Source organism: Antedon mediterranea, chromosome 1, assembly GCF_964355755.1.
Source record: "Antedon mediterranea chromosome 1, ecAntMedi1.1, whole genome shotgun sequence".
Taxonomy (NCBI): domain Eukaryota; kingdom Metazoa; phylum Echinodermata; class Crinoidea; order Comatulida; family Antedonidae; genus Antedon; species Antedon mediterranea.
Window position 1 is genome coordinate 22927803 of NC_092670.1, and position 17682 is coordinate 22945484.

At 32.9% G+C, this 17682-nt stretch overlaps 1 protein-coding gene across 2 annotated transcripts in view; it reads right to left on the bottom strand.

Moving 5' to 3' along the window:
* LOC140063325 (uncharacterized) overlaps positions 1-14929 on the bottom strand; it is a 50724-nt gene extending 35795 nt beyond the window's left edge. The window contains exon 1 of one of the 2 annotated variants that reach the window (XM_072109819.1): positions 14924-14929. Coding sequence is in view for 1 of the 2 variants with exons in the window: in XM_072109818.1 (XP_071965919.1) it covers positions 3122-3269 (148 nt within the window). In the remaining variant the exon portion in view is untranslated. Of the gene's footprint in view, positions 1-3121; positions 3541-14923 lie in introns of those variants that run through there. The other variant, XM_072109818.1, reaches the window with a different exon arrangement.
* Positions 14930-17682: the final 2753 nt, after the last annotated feature.

A 17682-nucleotide genomic window follows, 5' to 3' on the forward strand; every position in this document is an offset into this window, starting at 1 on the left:
CATAAAAATCGTTTTACTTGTAGAAACATGTCGATAGTGACTCCAATAATAATCGGCATAAGCGACAAGATAATAAGTATGTAATGTAATAACACTCCATATTAAATAAAAGATGCATTTGTATTCATTACAGAAACATTCTTTGTCTGTTCTGCTGTATTGATTATACATCATCGTCGTAATCTAGTTCTATCATACTGTAGAGAAATCTTGTTTTGTTGCATGGTTCCACAAAGTGAAGAACCAAATAATAAAATTCCGAAAACCAACCTGGTTCAACCCAATAGCCGGTTCGTAATTTACAAAGTACCGTCTTTATAATAAGGCCTTTCATTTTCATTTTTCATTTCTTTATTCGACAACAAGCGGTCCAGGGATTGCGACAGCAACAGAGCACCATAACACATTTGTGTCCGCAATCCCTGTAACATACAACTTAATACAAGTTAAAAATGAATATAAAGTATACAGAATATATAAAAAATTTAATTAATTTGTAATAATATATCAAACATATTATAAAGAACATTATTCATTATTATGCATCCCACATTGTGTTTACATTAATTGAACAACCATTGCCTCATTGGGTTTCGTCAATAGATCTCCTTCATACCGTCTATATTAGTAATACCACCCATTTGGTTACCATAACTGAATACGTTTAATATTTACATTTCACGCTCGATTACCTTAAACAACATAATCTCCAACATTGTATTTTAATTCAGCTATTTCCTTATTAAGTCCTATGGAGAAATAGCTAATCTTTAAGACCTACATTTTCAGAAACCATGAAGAAATAAGTTGATCTCCATGGAAAAAGCAATGGTCTTGCATAAAAAAATATTACAAAAAAAACACAGAAGTTTAAATAAATACCATCGTGTATTTCTCCATTTACTTTTATGTAGGGCCTAATAACAATTCATGCAGTAGACATCAATTTTCTCTGTTGATGTAGGCAGCTGTAAAATAGTCAATTAATTGGCTCTCAAACACAACGGCATTCTTAATTAGATTGGTCCGAGTATTATTAAAAACGAATGATAGACATACAGTACTGTATGTTTTAATAGATGGGAAAAATAGGCCTGTGCCTTTATCAGTCTTGGGTTCGTTTCCAGACAATTGGAGAATTCAAAAATAAAATTCTATTCTCTAGTACGCTTTCTATTCCTTCTTCTAAATGGTCCATTTATCTTCATAATTTTTGTAAATATTTCTAAATATTCATGTATAAATGATTCTTTTATCTATATGGAAAAAGATATTATTCTATTAATTTGTGAAGAAATTATAAAAGGAATAAAAGAAGCCAGCGATCTATTTATCAAAACAGCTACATTTCTCTATAAGAAACGACTACAACTGGAAGACAGCTTTTCTATCCAATTTTTCTATTTTTATATGGTATAGTTTATTCCATTCTGTAAGGGGCGGGTTTCCCGCTGTTGAATGAGTTTGAATAAAAAAAAAAAAAAAAAATTTATTTTAAACTAGCATAATGTGACGCTAAATGGATCTTAAAGGTATACTGTGTACTATGTTATTATAATGTATTATTGATTTAATAAACCTTCGTTAAGATAGAAGGAATTATCTTTAGAATATAAAAGAAATTGACAAAGCAAAAGAAATTCGTCCTTTCTTAGCTTACACGCTGTCTGTCGTAGCAGTATTTATGCATGTCTGGATTATGACAACGGTTTTACACAAGTACAGTGTAGTTCACGATGGAGAAACAATGCCTTAATCGAACCTTAATCAATGTTAACCAACCCGTACACATGTTCTTATAAGTAAATTGAATGGTTCTATAATATTGAGCATCAAACAACTGGAAATTAGCAAAGGCGCAAGTATTTAAAATAAAAATACCTAAAAACAAGAATTTGTAATTTTAATTACAAATTCTTGTTTTAGGTATGTACTTAAAAGAACATACCAGAAGAAAACATTAATAATATTATTAATACTATTTATATTAATATAATATTATTCCCTAATAGAGAAGTACTATTTTATTAAAAGCGGTGTGTACAGGTAGGCCTACATGGCTTGACTGATCAGTTGGTCCTCGAAATGGAAATCGACTTGTCAGTTACGTCCAACGCATAAGATGAATGTTTTCCGGGAAAAATTATTCAAAAACAGTTCCGAAATATTATGGAATATAAATAATGCCAACAAGAAATATGACATGCTTTCTAACCACGTTAAATCAGCAGCTGCAACACACCTTTCAACTAATAAAATATATAAATTTTCCCACGAAATGAGAATACAATATTTATCAAGTGTGACGATCTTAGCTAATAAGTACTTGTAAAGGTATATAATAGAAAAGCCCTAGGATTTGTATTACATTGACGAGAGTAGGATTTAACCACAGGGCCGAAATCTGGTATTGACACACAATACAATAGATGACAACCTATTGTTCAACAACTATCAGGGTACAGGTTAGCACGATAGCGATCAATGGGATGGAATTCAATAGACGACACGGCTGCTGTTTACAACTATTTCCCAGAACTGATTTCTAGAAGATCATCAAAAATAGATAGAAACTACATGTCTGCTGTCTCTTTATTTCTATCAACTGAAATCTAATTGACGGAATTGAGTTGTACAGTATCAGACTAAGTTTAACTGGTATTTGGAATACCTGCATAAACAAAAACGTAATTTTAGTTTGTATAGTATAATAACAGAAAGATACTGTTTTTTTGTATTATTGTACCACAGAGTTTTCATTTCATTTATTTGATCAACAAAACATAATATACAATGTACAAAGATGAATTGGTCAGGGACTGCCAAAGTAATACGATTACTGTAACTACAAGAGTCAGCAGTCCAATGATGATCTTAACTAAAATAAATATCTAATTTTATAAACAAATAAAGTATAAAGCTGTGAGTATACAGAAAAAAAAGATAATAGAGTTTAGAGATAATTATGGTATTACTGTATCTAAAGACGGATCCCAGCGAAATATAGGTATAAGATAATTAAGTAGATATGTTTATACTCTGATGAATATTTAATATACTGATAGACAAAAGAAAACAATGTCAAAGTACATTAAAATGACACATATAGATTCATATTTACCGTTCACTGCTTCCACATTATGCGTTGAACTTAAAACACAAAATATTACAAATAATGAAATAAAATATTTGTCCATTGTAGACCAGTATCTAGAATACAGTTTGTCTATTTGCACTGACAAGTGTGACATTGTCCATATCTCAGGCATTCGAATATATTAAATTGCTATCACCTAGCGACGATACACATTTTTAAACAGCGTATATATCCTTATAAAATCCAAAAATGTTTGTATTTTCCGTAGCCAGGCCCCAGAGAAAACGGCAGGAGGTTCGTTTAAAATGTTAACCACCGGTAAGTATGGTGTTTACGGGAGACGGGTGCTCGTTATCTGGCTTGAATGCTGGGTACATACAAAGCTGACTCACACATCAATAACGGTAACACAAGCTTCATCATTCAGTTACGCCCTCAGAGAGAAAAAGAAGTCAATCAGCCGTGATGGTAACAATAGGTTTAGTGAATGGAAAACAAACATATTGCCTAGAATGACGGTTAGCCATGCCTTTTAAATAAAACACAAGGGTTTTATAAACTCATCAGCGTCATTCATATAACATGCCCTATAAGAATGAACCTGCTCCCGCAAATCTCTCTTAGTTCTTCGCTATTATTAGGCGTATGTACATAATACAGTATTTTAATTTAAAAAATGCACAAGATACCAATAAAAAATACAAATTCGATTAGAAACATAAATTGGTATCATAATATAATCGTTTACAGAATTACAAAAAAGTGTTGATATAAAACCATGGAAACGGCTACATACAATCGAATAAGAAGCTAATAAAATGTGTTGCCTTTTATATTTTATACGTAACAGTATAAAGCACTTGAAATGGATATATTATCTTAATAACAACTGACTGACAGAATTATAGTATTGTATCGATTTACAAGAATAATATTGTCGTCTGCAGAAATAATAGAAAGAACTAGTTTAAAGTTTAAAACATGAATTGACATAAAGTTTGAGTATCATGTATAAGGAACAAACAGAAGATGTATTACGCAGCAATAATATTTATTTCAACATTTACAGTGTTAAGCTCTGTCTACATTATCAAACTAGTTTGACAAAAAAAGTGTGACGTACCTAAATATGGTAGTGATATGACATCATCATGTCCATTATGGATACATCTTTTGTCAAATAAAGTTTGATACTGTAGACAGAGTTTTAGAGTATGAAAGTGAAGCGCTGAGAGACAGAAGCCAATAGAGGACGTGTCTCCATCTTTAATTAACAGTGATATAAATATGTATTTAAAAAATGAGTCGAGTTAACATTTTATTTGCACACTTAATGTTTCATGAAGGTAATAAACTCACTCTTCAATCATCAGGTGATAAGCTCGGAGTAAAGAATATAATGTGAAGTGCAATTATGTATTTATAAAATGTTTGCTATAGGCGTGCCATTTTGGACGGCCATTTCGGAGTACTGTATGTTTAGTGCGTTCATTGATGGTTGAAAATAAACCAAATTAAATGAAACAGACAATTTTGGACATAAACATTTAAAAAATTACTTTTTAACAAGCTTTCCACAGGGAAATTGAAACCGACTCGAAATAGACAAAAGATACAAAATATTATATAAGATATTATCGTTATTATGAAATATTAATTTAAAAAATCGTAATCTCTGATAATGTTTATTTACCAAATTTAGATTTCTTTCATCATTACGTAGGAATGAGCTCATACATGATATACCTATGTAAACGTACGGCCTGGCACGGTATATTTAACCATGATTTAACAACTTAAGGTCATTTAGGAAGGGCGCATTTAACAGATGAACAAATCTATTAAGTTTACAGACAATGATCTTGCCTCCCAAGTAGTACACGAATTTCATATGAATACATCCCACCATAAGGAAATACATCACACAGAGAGAAATTTATTGGTATTAAATTCTGTTTTTATATAATTGTTTACACTTTCAATATTGTTATAAATGCTATTGTTATAACGTTTTTCCGTGAGAATCTAACGTTTTACATTGTGAATAAATATAATAGAAGGGAATGCGTCAATTTGATTCTTGTTCGCGGTTTGTTATTTTTGTTTTATTCTTTTTTTATTTTTCTCCTACTCTCCGTGAGAAACCGATGCTTGAATTATATTCAAATAAAAAATTTAAAAAATTGCTTAATTTAAAAAATAATCTAAGAAATTTCACCTTGATGATTGTGTGTACTGTCTTTGTGACGAAAAAGAGGGCGCTAGCCTATTTATAATATTCAATCAATCAATCAATCAAATCAATCAAAGTAACATTTATTTCTCTTCTTGTAATTCATAGAAAATAAAAATTAACAGTACATATGATTAAAATAAGAGGGGCAACATTCCTAAAAAGCGAAGCTTGTATAAGGCAGCCCATAGAAACTGAAAAAAAAAAAAAACAGGACAACACGGGAACCGGAAACAGGACAAAAACAGTAATGAAGACTTTTAGTTTCAGGGTACCGAAAAGACTAAATATCAAAACTACAATGACTGAAAGGATAATTAAACATAACTAGATAAGAGGTGCCGTTTCAATTTAAAAGAAAAACTCTTCTTAGACAAAGCACTTTTTATATTAACTGGTACGGTACGTTATCCCAGAGTTTAGGACCATAGTGTAGGCTGGTATGTCGTTTATTTGAATGTCGTGTATATTTTTTGTTAAAAGCAAACTTTGACTTTATTTCATATCTTGATAATATAAAGAATGAAAAAAAATATGTTGCCATTTTTTCAAAAGATATTTAAAGGACCAAATTCAAGATGGCCGCCAACATTCAAATAACCCTATTAAAAATCAGAATATCACCAATAATACAAATTATGAATGTGGAACAAGCCCGTTTTGATGGTATTACTGTACCCATTATACAATCCTAACTATGTAAAGCGATAATCTGTTGGCCATCTTGGATTTCAAAATGGCCACCACTAAAAATTAAATTCTTTAAATAATTTTTTTTAAATATGTGTGCATAAATTGTTGTTTGTACACAATGTTCTAAAATTGTCAATGTCCTCTATATAACAGATATATAATACCCCACTATGACTATTGAATTAAATAATCGTTCAAAGTTGGAGTTGCAAAAGTATGGAAAAACTTAACAATTTATATCAAATATTCAACAACAATTACGTCTAACTAGAGGGTTAGATCTATAGTTCGCTCGCTCCCCTCTAGGAAGTGTAAACGAAGGTTGTCGGAATGATAATGACTCGGGTAAAAATGTTTACGGACGTTCTCCTTGTACGTTTTCTGTCGGTTACCATTATTGAAAATGCTTGACATTCGAAAAACTAAACCTACTCTGTTTTACAGTGTCTTAGATGATTAATAACATTTTAAAGTATAGTGTTTATTGTTTTATAGGGCGGAGGTGGAGAGGCAGAGTTAATTTGAGGGAGATGCTTATTCGAGGGATTTTTTAGTTTTAATAATATCGTAACATTTATAATCAAATAAAATCCTCTAATAGATATGAAAAGTGGTAAAAAAGTATAACAAATGCTTGGTAAATTATAGTTAACAGTGTAATGAATTCTATTATAAATAGTATATACAATATTGGGTAGGGGGGGGGGGGGCTGTAGGCAATTATTATGATGTTTTATTGGGGAGGCGTTTATTCAAATAAATACCATCATAATACATTATTTAAATTAAACATCTTTTGAAACTAACTTCCGCGACAGTGTAGGCCGTTTCGGCCCAAGAAGGAAGATGTTTTAGAGAGGCTTGCAATATGGGCACTAATGGGACACAGATAGCCTACAGTTATTCCTGCCAGCTTACTCAATAAAACTCGGCTATCGGGATTTTATTTTTTAACTACTGTACCTTCACACGCGCGGTCCAATCCGAAAATAAACAAAAAACTAAAATAGCTATAGCCACTAACGACCAACTTAACTGAAACCAGGTAGTGGCAAGGTGAACCTGTAAACTCATCGTGAACCCGGAAATTACTTTGACCGCGTACAGTTGAAATTGAGTTGAAAATCTACCGATGAATCAGAAATTTTGTTTTAAAACTCTTTATAATATATTCCTAAGATAAAAATATGGAACAATATCGTAATAGTGAAAACTGTTTTACATTTCGCGGTACACCTGAGATAGTTCAGGTAGGTATCCAAGGCAGAAATTTGTTCCAAAGTTTTTCCATTGTGCTCGCTTATGTCAGAATTAACCATGATTTATATATAGATTCTAAATTACAGATCTCATTTATTTTCATGAAACTGAAACTTGACGGGAGACAGGACCACAATATAAAACAAGTGCATTTATACCTTATTGTGAAATCCTGTATAAATATGTTAAATAATGAATGCGTTATTGTTATGTAATTCAATGTCTGAACCTTCAGGGCCATAGTCACCAGTATGGTTGGTAAGTTTTCAACCTGTCAACTTTTGGCAGAAGCTTGAAGGAAATACAGATACAGCTCTGCCTATAAATAACCTTGTAAATGAATGAACTCCTACTTCTCATCTTCTACAATCTCAACCAATTTCATTAGATATGTACCCCTACAGACAGACCAGCATTATACACTGGTTTGATGAGTGCACATGGTTGTGGTAACTCATGTACTAGGGAAAGACAAGAATGCCTGTTGATGACTCTTGCCCGAGATGAGTGGAGGTGGACAGAGATGACATCAAAAAGCAATTATTATGTCGACCCGGTGAACTATATGGCTTTTGGACATGTAGCATTGTGAAAATAGTGTTGAGGCAAGTGCTTTTGTTAAAACTGAACTTGTATTACCTATACAACCAGTGACACAAATATCTTAAATGGAAAACATCTCTAAAGGACAGAAGCACACTAATTTTGCTTTCTGTCTACAACTTGCTTCTACAAATGCAGACAGAGAAAGAGATTCTAAGTTAAGTATCATTTTGTTTGAAAGAGGCTGATCATAAAGATATTAACTTGAATACAGAGAGTCGACGAAATCTAAATGATGTGGTTGAACTATATCCCTATATATGAATATGAGAGGACATGTATGTGTGGGACTTGCTGGATTTACATCAATTGATCAGGGTCATTGAGCGTGGTATCATTGGAATAACACAAATTAATGATTTCATCAGAGCTGGCAAATCTAGTTAAAATTTAAAGAGAGATGATATCCCGATTAATGAAGAATGCTGCAATTCGCACAAAGGTGTTTGTTGGCCATGGCATGATGAAATTGGACAGAAAATGTTTGAGGCATTGGTAAAAGTCTTGTAGAAGGCAAACTGTCTATATGGGATCCTAAGAAAAAGACGAATATTGGCAAAAAATATATATGACGTTGAATACAGGTGACAAACTTATCAAAGTAAAAGAGGACTCCTATAGAGATTATTTGCCGGTGAAATGAGGTATTTCAGTTATTTTGCCAATTTGTTTCTGAACAAGGTTGTTGGGAACGCAGATCAGTCTGTGGAAGTTTGATGGATACAGTAGTAGAGAACGAAGGAAGGTCAACGTACTGTATCGCATTCAAGATTAGAAATATTTCATTGAAGGACTTTGGCAGAGTTAGTTGTCATTTAACTGAAGAAGTTTATGAGATGTTTTAATATGAAGAAGTGTACAGTCAGTACTGTAGACCTCCTGATGGTCAACATTTTGTGTTAATCACCATGTTGTTGTCATAAGCATATCATTTTGTGTATTTCAATCTAATTTTATTTAACTTATACAAGTTTTAATAAGAAATTTAACCCATTTAAAAAAAATGGCGGCCATTTTAAAAATCAAAATGGCCGCCATTTTGTGTTAATCACCAATGTTGTGGTCATAGGCCTATCATTTTATGTGATTTCAATCAACGTCATTACTTGCACATGTTTTAATAAGAAATTTAATCCATTTAAAAAAAATGGCGGCCATTTTGAAATTCAAAATGTCAGAATACTAATGAATATAGGTTTATAATAATTCTTATATAGCAGAGAACCCATATGAACTTAAAATATTATTCCTAATGGGCGTTACTTTGTCCAATATGGTACATTTATTGGATATTTTACGTATTGGCGGCCATCTTGGATTTGACATCCTTAAGCTTTTTAAAAAAAATGGCAACATATTTTTGTCATTACTTTACATCCTAAAGACACTAAATCAGCTGGAATTTTGCTTTTAACAAAAAAATGACACGAAATTACATAGTGGCCTACACTACCAGTGAACTTAATGCTATGTTTAAAAAAAAGAAATACGTATTTGATTTGCGCTCCGAGTACTGTGGTTATGAAAATTAAGATTGAAACTAAATAAATCATCAAAGTGTGATGACAGGATCGAGTTTAGCCATGAATAGAGGAAAACACTTTGTTGAAGATGGTTAATATCCTGAATTTTAAGAAGACCAAATGAAGAAAATAAAGGATTGGAATGTGATAAAGGAGGAGCATTTGCTATGTATCTTACGGTTTTCTTTTGGATCAATAACTTTTGAGGGATGAAAGATGATAATCTATATATGATACCAGAACTTTTGGATATTTTGTTTCCGACTTGAGTAATCTGATGTGTCCAATTTAGCTTACTGTCCAGATAAACACCAAGAAATTTAGTTTTCTCAACAATAGGTATTAATTGATCTTTAATTTTTAGTTTGAAAGTACTAGTATTTAGTGGTATTTGTGAATTTTTGAACACCATACAACAGCACTTCTTTAGATTAACAGAAAGTTTGTTTGCAGAAAAGTATGTTAAAATTTTGGGTAGATTTTCGGTTGATATTTTAAAAAGGGAATCTATATTTTTATCAGTGTAAATTAGGGTTGTGTCATCAGCATACAACAGAAAAGAAAACATATTTGAGGCATTATGGATATCATTTATATAAATAAAAATAATAGAGGCCCAAGCAGGGAACCTTGAGGGACTCCACAAATAATAGAAAGAAAATCAGAAAGGGTGTGTTTAAATTTAGTGCATTGCTTGCGGTTTGAAAGGTAGCTTTTGAATAAATTATATACAGGGCCACGGACTCCATAATTATGTAACTTATATAATAAAATATCGTGATCAATTGTATCAAAGGCCTTCGAGAGGTCAATGAAAATACCAATGGCAAATTCACCCCTCTCGAAAGCCCCAACAATTTCATTTGTTAATTGAAGAAGTGCGGTGGATGTATTATAGTTCTTACGAAAGCCAAATTGTTTATTGTAAAGTATATTGTTTTTTTGAAGATAATTGTATGTTCGATCATAAATAAGGCGTTCAAGTATTTTGGAAAAGATCGGTAGCACTGATATAGGACGGTAATTACTGGAATCAGATTTGTCACCAGTTTTTAAAATAGGAGTTACTTTAGCTAGTTTAAGGGTGTCAGGAACGGTGCCATTTACAAAACAAAGATTGAAAATGTAGCAGAGGGGTTCAGAAATAAAATAGATAAGTTGTTTAATAATAGACGGGTAAATATCATCAATGCCAGGTGCTTTACTATTTTTGAGGCGCATAACAATATCCATAATCTCAAAAACAGTCACAGGATTGAGAAATAAAGAATTTGTGGATGGCAGAGGGAGGTAATCCTTAAAATTTGCATTAGATGTGTCAATATTTTTGGCGAGGGTAGGTCCAATATTAACAAAAAAATTATTAAAATGCTTTGAAATTATATTGGGATCATCCGTTAAGTTTCCTTCGCAATTTATAGTGACTCTTCAAAATGTTTACTTTCATTCGTTTTTATTAGACTATTTATAATTGTCCATGTTCCTTTGATATTATCTTTCTGCTACTTAAACTTTTTTTCATAATAATCGCGTTTTGTTAATTTTATTAAAGAGTTAAGGGAGTTACGGAATTGCTTATATTCATTTATGTTTTTGTCATTCGGATAGCGGAGGGATTTGGAATACAGTTTTTGTTTATGCTTTATTGAATTTAAGAGTTCATCCGTCATCCAGGTCTTTATTTTTTTTTTCCTGCAGACTGCTCTTGAATTGGAAAATGTTTATCATACAGTCGTTTAAATTCAGTTTCAAATGAAAGTAAAGCAATATTAGGATCATCCGTACCATAAACACCAGTCCAATTAATGTTTGACAAATCGTTTTTTATGTTTGAAATATTTGTTTCGTTAAATTTTCTGTAGGTATGATTAGGGCTTACATAGTTTTTGGGACGGTTTGGTATATTTGATAAGGGTGTAATGTTAAAAATTGGCAAATAATCACTAATGTCACTATAGAAAAGTCCAGATAGACTTGATGATTCAATTTGATTAGATAATATGTTGTCAATTAATGTTGCTGACGTTCGGGTAATACGAGTTGGTCTAATGATTAAGGGTAAAAGAAAATTACTAAAGACAGCATTAACAAAATTGTTGGATTGATTATCGGACTGATGTTTAAGTAGGTCAATGTTAAAATCACTTAATAAGCACATTTTTTTGTTGGTTTTTGCTAAATTATTTAACAGGAGAGCAAAAGCGTCAATAAAAGCATTCGTATCAAGAGATGGTGCCCTATAGATTACACCAACAATAATGTTTTGATTGGATTCAATTTCAATAAAAAGGGAGTCGCATAGGGAGGGGTCTAGGAAAAGATCAGTTCTCTCTTTGAACACATTGTTATTTCGAACATACAGCCCTACACCTCCACCAGCCCGCCCTAGTCTGAATAACTGGAGATATTGGTTAATGGATTATCATCTTTCAACCAGGTTTCCGAGACTGCAATTATATCGAAATCATAATTTACATTGGTTTAAAATAATTTGAAAGAATCAATGTTATGAAGTAAACTTCTAGAATTAATATGCAAGGAAGAAAAGTGTTTCACGTTATTGAGCTCTCCAATTAAGTGGGTTAGTTGGTCAGGTTGATAGTACTTACAATTGGGCTGGATAGAGGAAGAGAAAACATTGGTATCAGGGTCAAAGTCATGAACATGTTTATCATAGTCTGCGTATGGGTTGAAGATTAAATTATTTAATCGATCTTGGTTAGGAAATGTTTCGGTACAGGGGTTCATTTGGGAAGAAAGTGACATATATACAAGTACAAATCCAAAACACACAAAAAAAAAACACAAAAAAACCTCAGATAAACTGGGGACAGGTTAATGAGAAAAATAAATGTACCAAGTGGAATACCAGAGATCAGTCTCCATAGAGATAAAAGTGCCTACACATTTTTTTTTTCTTGAAAAAAAAAAATATAAAAAATGTCTTATTAGGCCTTATGTTGTAGAAATATAAGCGAGAACAATTATTTCAATAATGAATTAGGAAATTCAGAAAAAGAAATTATGAATAAACAAGTTGAGGAAACACTTTAAATGTAAGGTAAATAAATTAATAATAATTTCAAAAATTTTAAGTTTATGCAAACAAAATATGTTCTGAAAAAATCAAATGGATCTAAACAGTTCCATGTATGTGAAAAATAAGAGTTAAATGTTTTTTATTACATTTTGACAATGAACTGCATAGTAAAAAAATATGCAAATTTAACAAGTTAAAAGCGAACTGGTGGTTAGTATTGTTTAATTCTAAATTTAATCGCCTTATGTCACTTGCAAACAATGTACGTGACAATATTTATCATATTCGCACTCCGATAAGCTTTATCAAGGGCTCTGGGACCGCTCGACTGATTCATACGTGTCGTATGCATACAATTAAATTAAAATTAAACGTACACAATTTAAAATTAACACAGGGGGTTTTTCGCGGCACTCACCACACATCACCGACGCTTGGAAATTCTAACGCTTATATTTAATATTTTATTTTAACGTTGACTTTTAGCCGATATACGGTATTAAAATTCAAAGCCCAACTCATCAAACATTTGATCTCAAAATATTAAGTTGAAATTGTTTATATTGTTTATTTAATGCAGCTTATTTTTAATTGGTGTATCTCATTATTACTTTGTTTTGTTTTATTTTGACTTAATTTGTGCTACTTAGTTTTGTTATTTTTGTATTTTATAAGTAATGATGGAGTAAGAGCAGTTTTCTGTTTGGGCTCATGCCTATTACTTGCTCCTGGCAAGATGAATTGTAAAATGTACTTTATGAACTTTTGCCGAATAAATATTATTATTATTATTATTATTATTATTAATGATTTAGATAAATGTACTATAAAAATATACAAGTTATGTTTCGCATATGTGTTATATGGTAACTAGTAGGCTACACGGTTATACACTATTATAACTTATGTATTCTAACACGGGTGCCACTGCATACCAACACTACGATAATATTAAATTGTAGCAACTGTTACAAGGTATTTCACGACAACTTACAGAAATAATGGGCGAATGGAAATTCTGGATATTTTTCCTAGATTATGATCTTTAAAAAAAGTTGTCTTATATAACACGCCATTGTCACAAGTAATCTAGTAAGCATTAGACAGTAAATAATATATGTGTAATATGTGAGACAAGAAGGTATTGTATTTGTAGAAACGAACAACAATTGGATGGCGGAATACGATTTGGCTCTTTGTTAAACAAAACACACAAATAACACCATCTAATTAATGTTCCTGTCTATACTGTATAGCCTAGGCATCAACCCCTTTTCACTGGTCTTTTTCATGGCAAGACATTGGTTGAAAGAGCTCACTTACTTGCGGTGACCATGAGGTAGACATCTGCTTTTAGTCTGGTAGCCTAGAATTATGCTCTGAAGTAGAGAGGAAAGGCCATACAAGAACATAGCAGGTAGATGAGGAAGGTTTAGGTGATAGCCCTCAGAAAGTTTCTGATATATCACAGATCCATTTGGAGAGAAGAACATAGCATCAGGCGGATCAGGGAAGCAATTGAGTTATTTACATGAGGGAAAGATGTGGGAAAGCCGAAAGACCTACACACAGATAGACAGACAGAATACCTGAAATTATACAGAAATAATTGATTAGATTTAATCAAAAGGGTTATATTAGAGCTGGGATGTGTCCAAACAGTTACAAAACTAACTTGCCACAGAAACACTATACTATTTTTGAAGATTTCCTCTATTCACCAAAAACGAGGCTCGTTTTTAGACTTTACATTACAATGTTTGTTTAACCACGGAGAAACACATTCTCTATGGTTTAACGAACATTTGTACAGACATATTGAAAGAGTCAAAATTAGAGTCTATTAGGCATTGTAATGTTCATTTTTAACTCTGACATTTTTACGGACGCATTCAAAGAGTCAAAATGAATAGACTCTTGTAAACAAGACAACCATTATGTCTGTACAAGTGAATAACAGACACTGTTTGTACAGTGGCAGAAAGCTGTAACAATGGTTTAGTATTATATCGAAAAATGAATAAGGAAATTCTCGTAAGCAAATTTCGTCTATATTTATAGAATTAAACCAGAGAATATTGTTTAAAAAGTATGATTTCTATGCGTTACTCCTGATCTCTATAGACTAAAGGCCCATTTAAACTAGGACGATAACGATCGACGATAAATAGATAAGCATGCACTAAACGCCTAATAAGTTTATAACACAAGTTCAATATAGAATCTATATAATAATATTTTCAACCTAATTATTAAAATCTCCGCCGTAGCTAATTAGTAATAACTTACTGGCCAAATCCACTATAAGACAAGCAGAAGCTTTATAGGGCCTTTGTCATATACAGTTGACAACATTAAATATACAGCAATTACATTATTTCGAAAATCATTTCGAAAATAATATGTAAATAAAAAAAACACCGGATTCGTACCCAATATACAATACATCACCACGTGGCATACAATCAACTTACCGTCATATCCATGGACGTGCAAAAACAACGTAAGACATCCTAAGACCGAGCAAATCACAAAATCCCGCATATTATTTCATTACAGTTCATGCATAGACATATTATAAACTATATAATATGCCCAGGTATAAAAATAGTATCAGCACCGGTATAATGACGTAATAATGACGTCAGCCGCTGTAGTTGTGGTCTCGCTATAACGTCTTATTGGACCTGTTTGCACATCACTTTACAAACAGCTCAAAGCCTCCACCACATGGTTTTGACAATTTTACTTTCTATACCAATTCTTTGCATTTTGTTTGGAATGGGTTAACAAAACCGAAGCCTGGTCAGTCAGGTGAAACGTTAGCAAACTTAAGCCTGTTTTCCTGTCGACGTTATTCGACGCTATCGTCTTAATGTTAACAGTTCAACCAGGGAGTTGTTCAACTCCCTGGTTCAACGACGATCGTTTGTAAACGATCAAGTTGAAATGATATCGATAGCGAGTACCTTTTCCTGTAAATCGTTAACATTTCAATGTTTACGTAGAAGATCGCCGATTATTGTTAACGATAGCGTCGATTAACGTCGACAGGAAAACAGGCTTTAGACGCAGTGAAAATACATATACTTTGGAGGTGTCCCATGAATATTGGGGGGGGGGGGGGCCTAAGGAGGGGTTCCAAAGGCGTTGCTTCAATAGAGGAGTCCCAAAGGAGGGGTTCCAAAGAAGGGGTTCCAAAGGAGGGGTTCCAAAGGAGGGGTTCCAAAGGAGGAGTCCCAAAGGAGGAGTTCCAATGGAGGGGTTCCAAAGGAGGAGTCCCAAAGGAGGGGTTCCAAAGGAGTGGTCCCAAAGGAAGGTCCCAAGGGAGGCTTTCGAATGCGTTTCCCCAAAGGAGGGGTTCGAAAGGCGTTACCCAAAGGAGGGGTCCCAAGGATGGGTTCTAAAAAGGCGTTGCTCCAAAGGAGGAGTTCCAAAGGAGGGGTTTCAAAGGAGGGGTTTCAAAGGAGGAGTCCCAAAGGAGGGGTTCCAACGGAGGGGTTCCAAAGGAGGGGTTTCAAAGGAGTGGTTCCAAAGGAGGGGTTCCAAAGGAAGGTCCGAAGGAAGGGTTCCGAAGGCGTTGCCCCAAAGGAGGGGTTTGAAAGGCGTTTCCCCAAAAGAGGGGTCCTAAGGATGGGTCCCAAAAGGGGGAGGGGGGTTCCCACAAAGGAGGCGTCCTAAAGAAGGAGTCCTAAAGGGGGAGGGGGCCCCAAAGGAGGGGTCCAACTGGATATTTTCGTCATGTTGTATTCAGTGAGTGTATAACTCCCTGGTTTAATAGAAACAAACAATTAAATCACAATTATAACATGTACAGATGGGGCAACATCTCACACCCCACAAACAGTAGGCCTACAATAAAAACATATTTCTAAATAATACTAATTCTTTTGTCTATTTTTACATTGGAAATCATTCATGACTGTATCTCACAATGTACCAGCACTTAATATAACTGAATTAAACCCAATGTTTTAATTTTTAATGCATGAAATTTATTAACATTAATATTATTTCTGTTCTATTATTTTATACATTATGAGTAAAAGATTGAAAACTTGTCCTCAAGTCCTGTCAATGACAATATCAGATAGATATACAGCTTAACAAAAATATTTAATTCATACTATAAATAAATATGTAAAAATATGAAGCCTGCACATAAAACAATATCATAACACTGTAATAATGAAATAAATAATAAAATTAACACAAATAAATAAAAAAAATAATTAATAAACACTGTATCTATTTCCTATTTATTTGATTTTGAACACAAGCGAGCTGATCAATGACATAAATATGAATAAACCATTACTTGCAATTGGCCAAATTACTTGCGATGCACTTCACATCATTGTGTAAGGATGTTGTCAATTGTATGTATATATCTTACACCAAAATTCAATAAAGGTTAGGTATTTTAACATTTTAGTAAAGATGGAATGCATGAAAATAATGTGCACAACTACAAAAATACATATTTCTGTGACATCAAAACATTTAATATCTTTTCATTTATTGAAGTGATTATAATTATATACAAAAACAGTTAATGATCACTTAAAGACCCCTTCCCTGCAATTTTGGACGTTTTTTGGAAAATAATACATATATATCACTTTAAAAACATTAAACCATGTCATTCCTTGTCTTAAATGTACGTTTTATGGTAAATTATGATAAAAAGTGAGAAACAATGCACTACCTAAGTAGCTCGCGGCGATCGACCTCTCGTGGACGGTCTTAGGCCTAGCCTAGCTAGGCTTAGTTTTGTAGGCCTAGCTGGTAAACATCGGTAACGTACGAACATTGTACGCGAGCTATATACCTAGCCTGACGTTGTATAGTTGCTGCATTAATTGTCTTTCTATTTTTGCCAGACTCCGTTGATACAAATTGGGGAAAACCCGGTATTTTCGCTGAAAAGTTAGGAGTCTTCCATTTGTTTTGGCCTCACGATCGATCGAAAAGTGGGCGAATTACAGGTGAAAAACAAAAATATCAATCCGCGCGCAATGCATTTTGGGATTTATAGCGGGCCGCTATAATTATTAGAATCGACTTATTTTTCACATTTTTAACCGTTTAAAGACGAAAAAAGTTATCGCAATAGGACCATATAGTATTATTTTTACATTAAATATAGTTTGTGATCTTAAATTAGATCTAAAAATCGTAGGGAATGGGGCTTTAAACGTCAGTCTGAGAGTGTTTTTAATTAAACAAAACA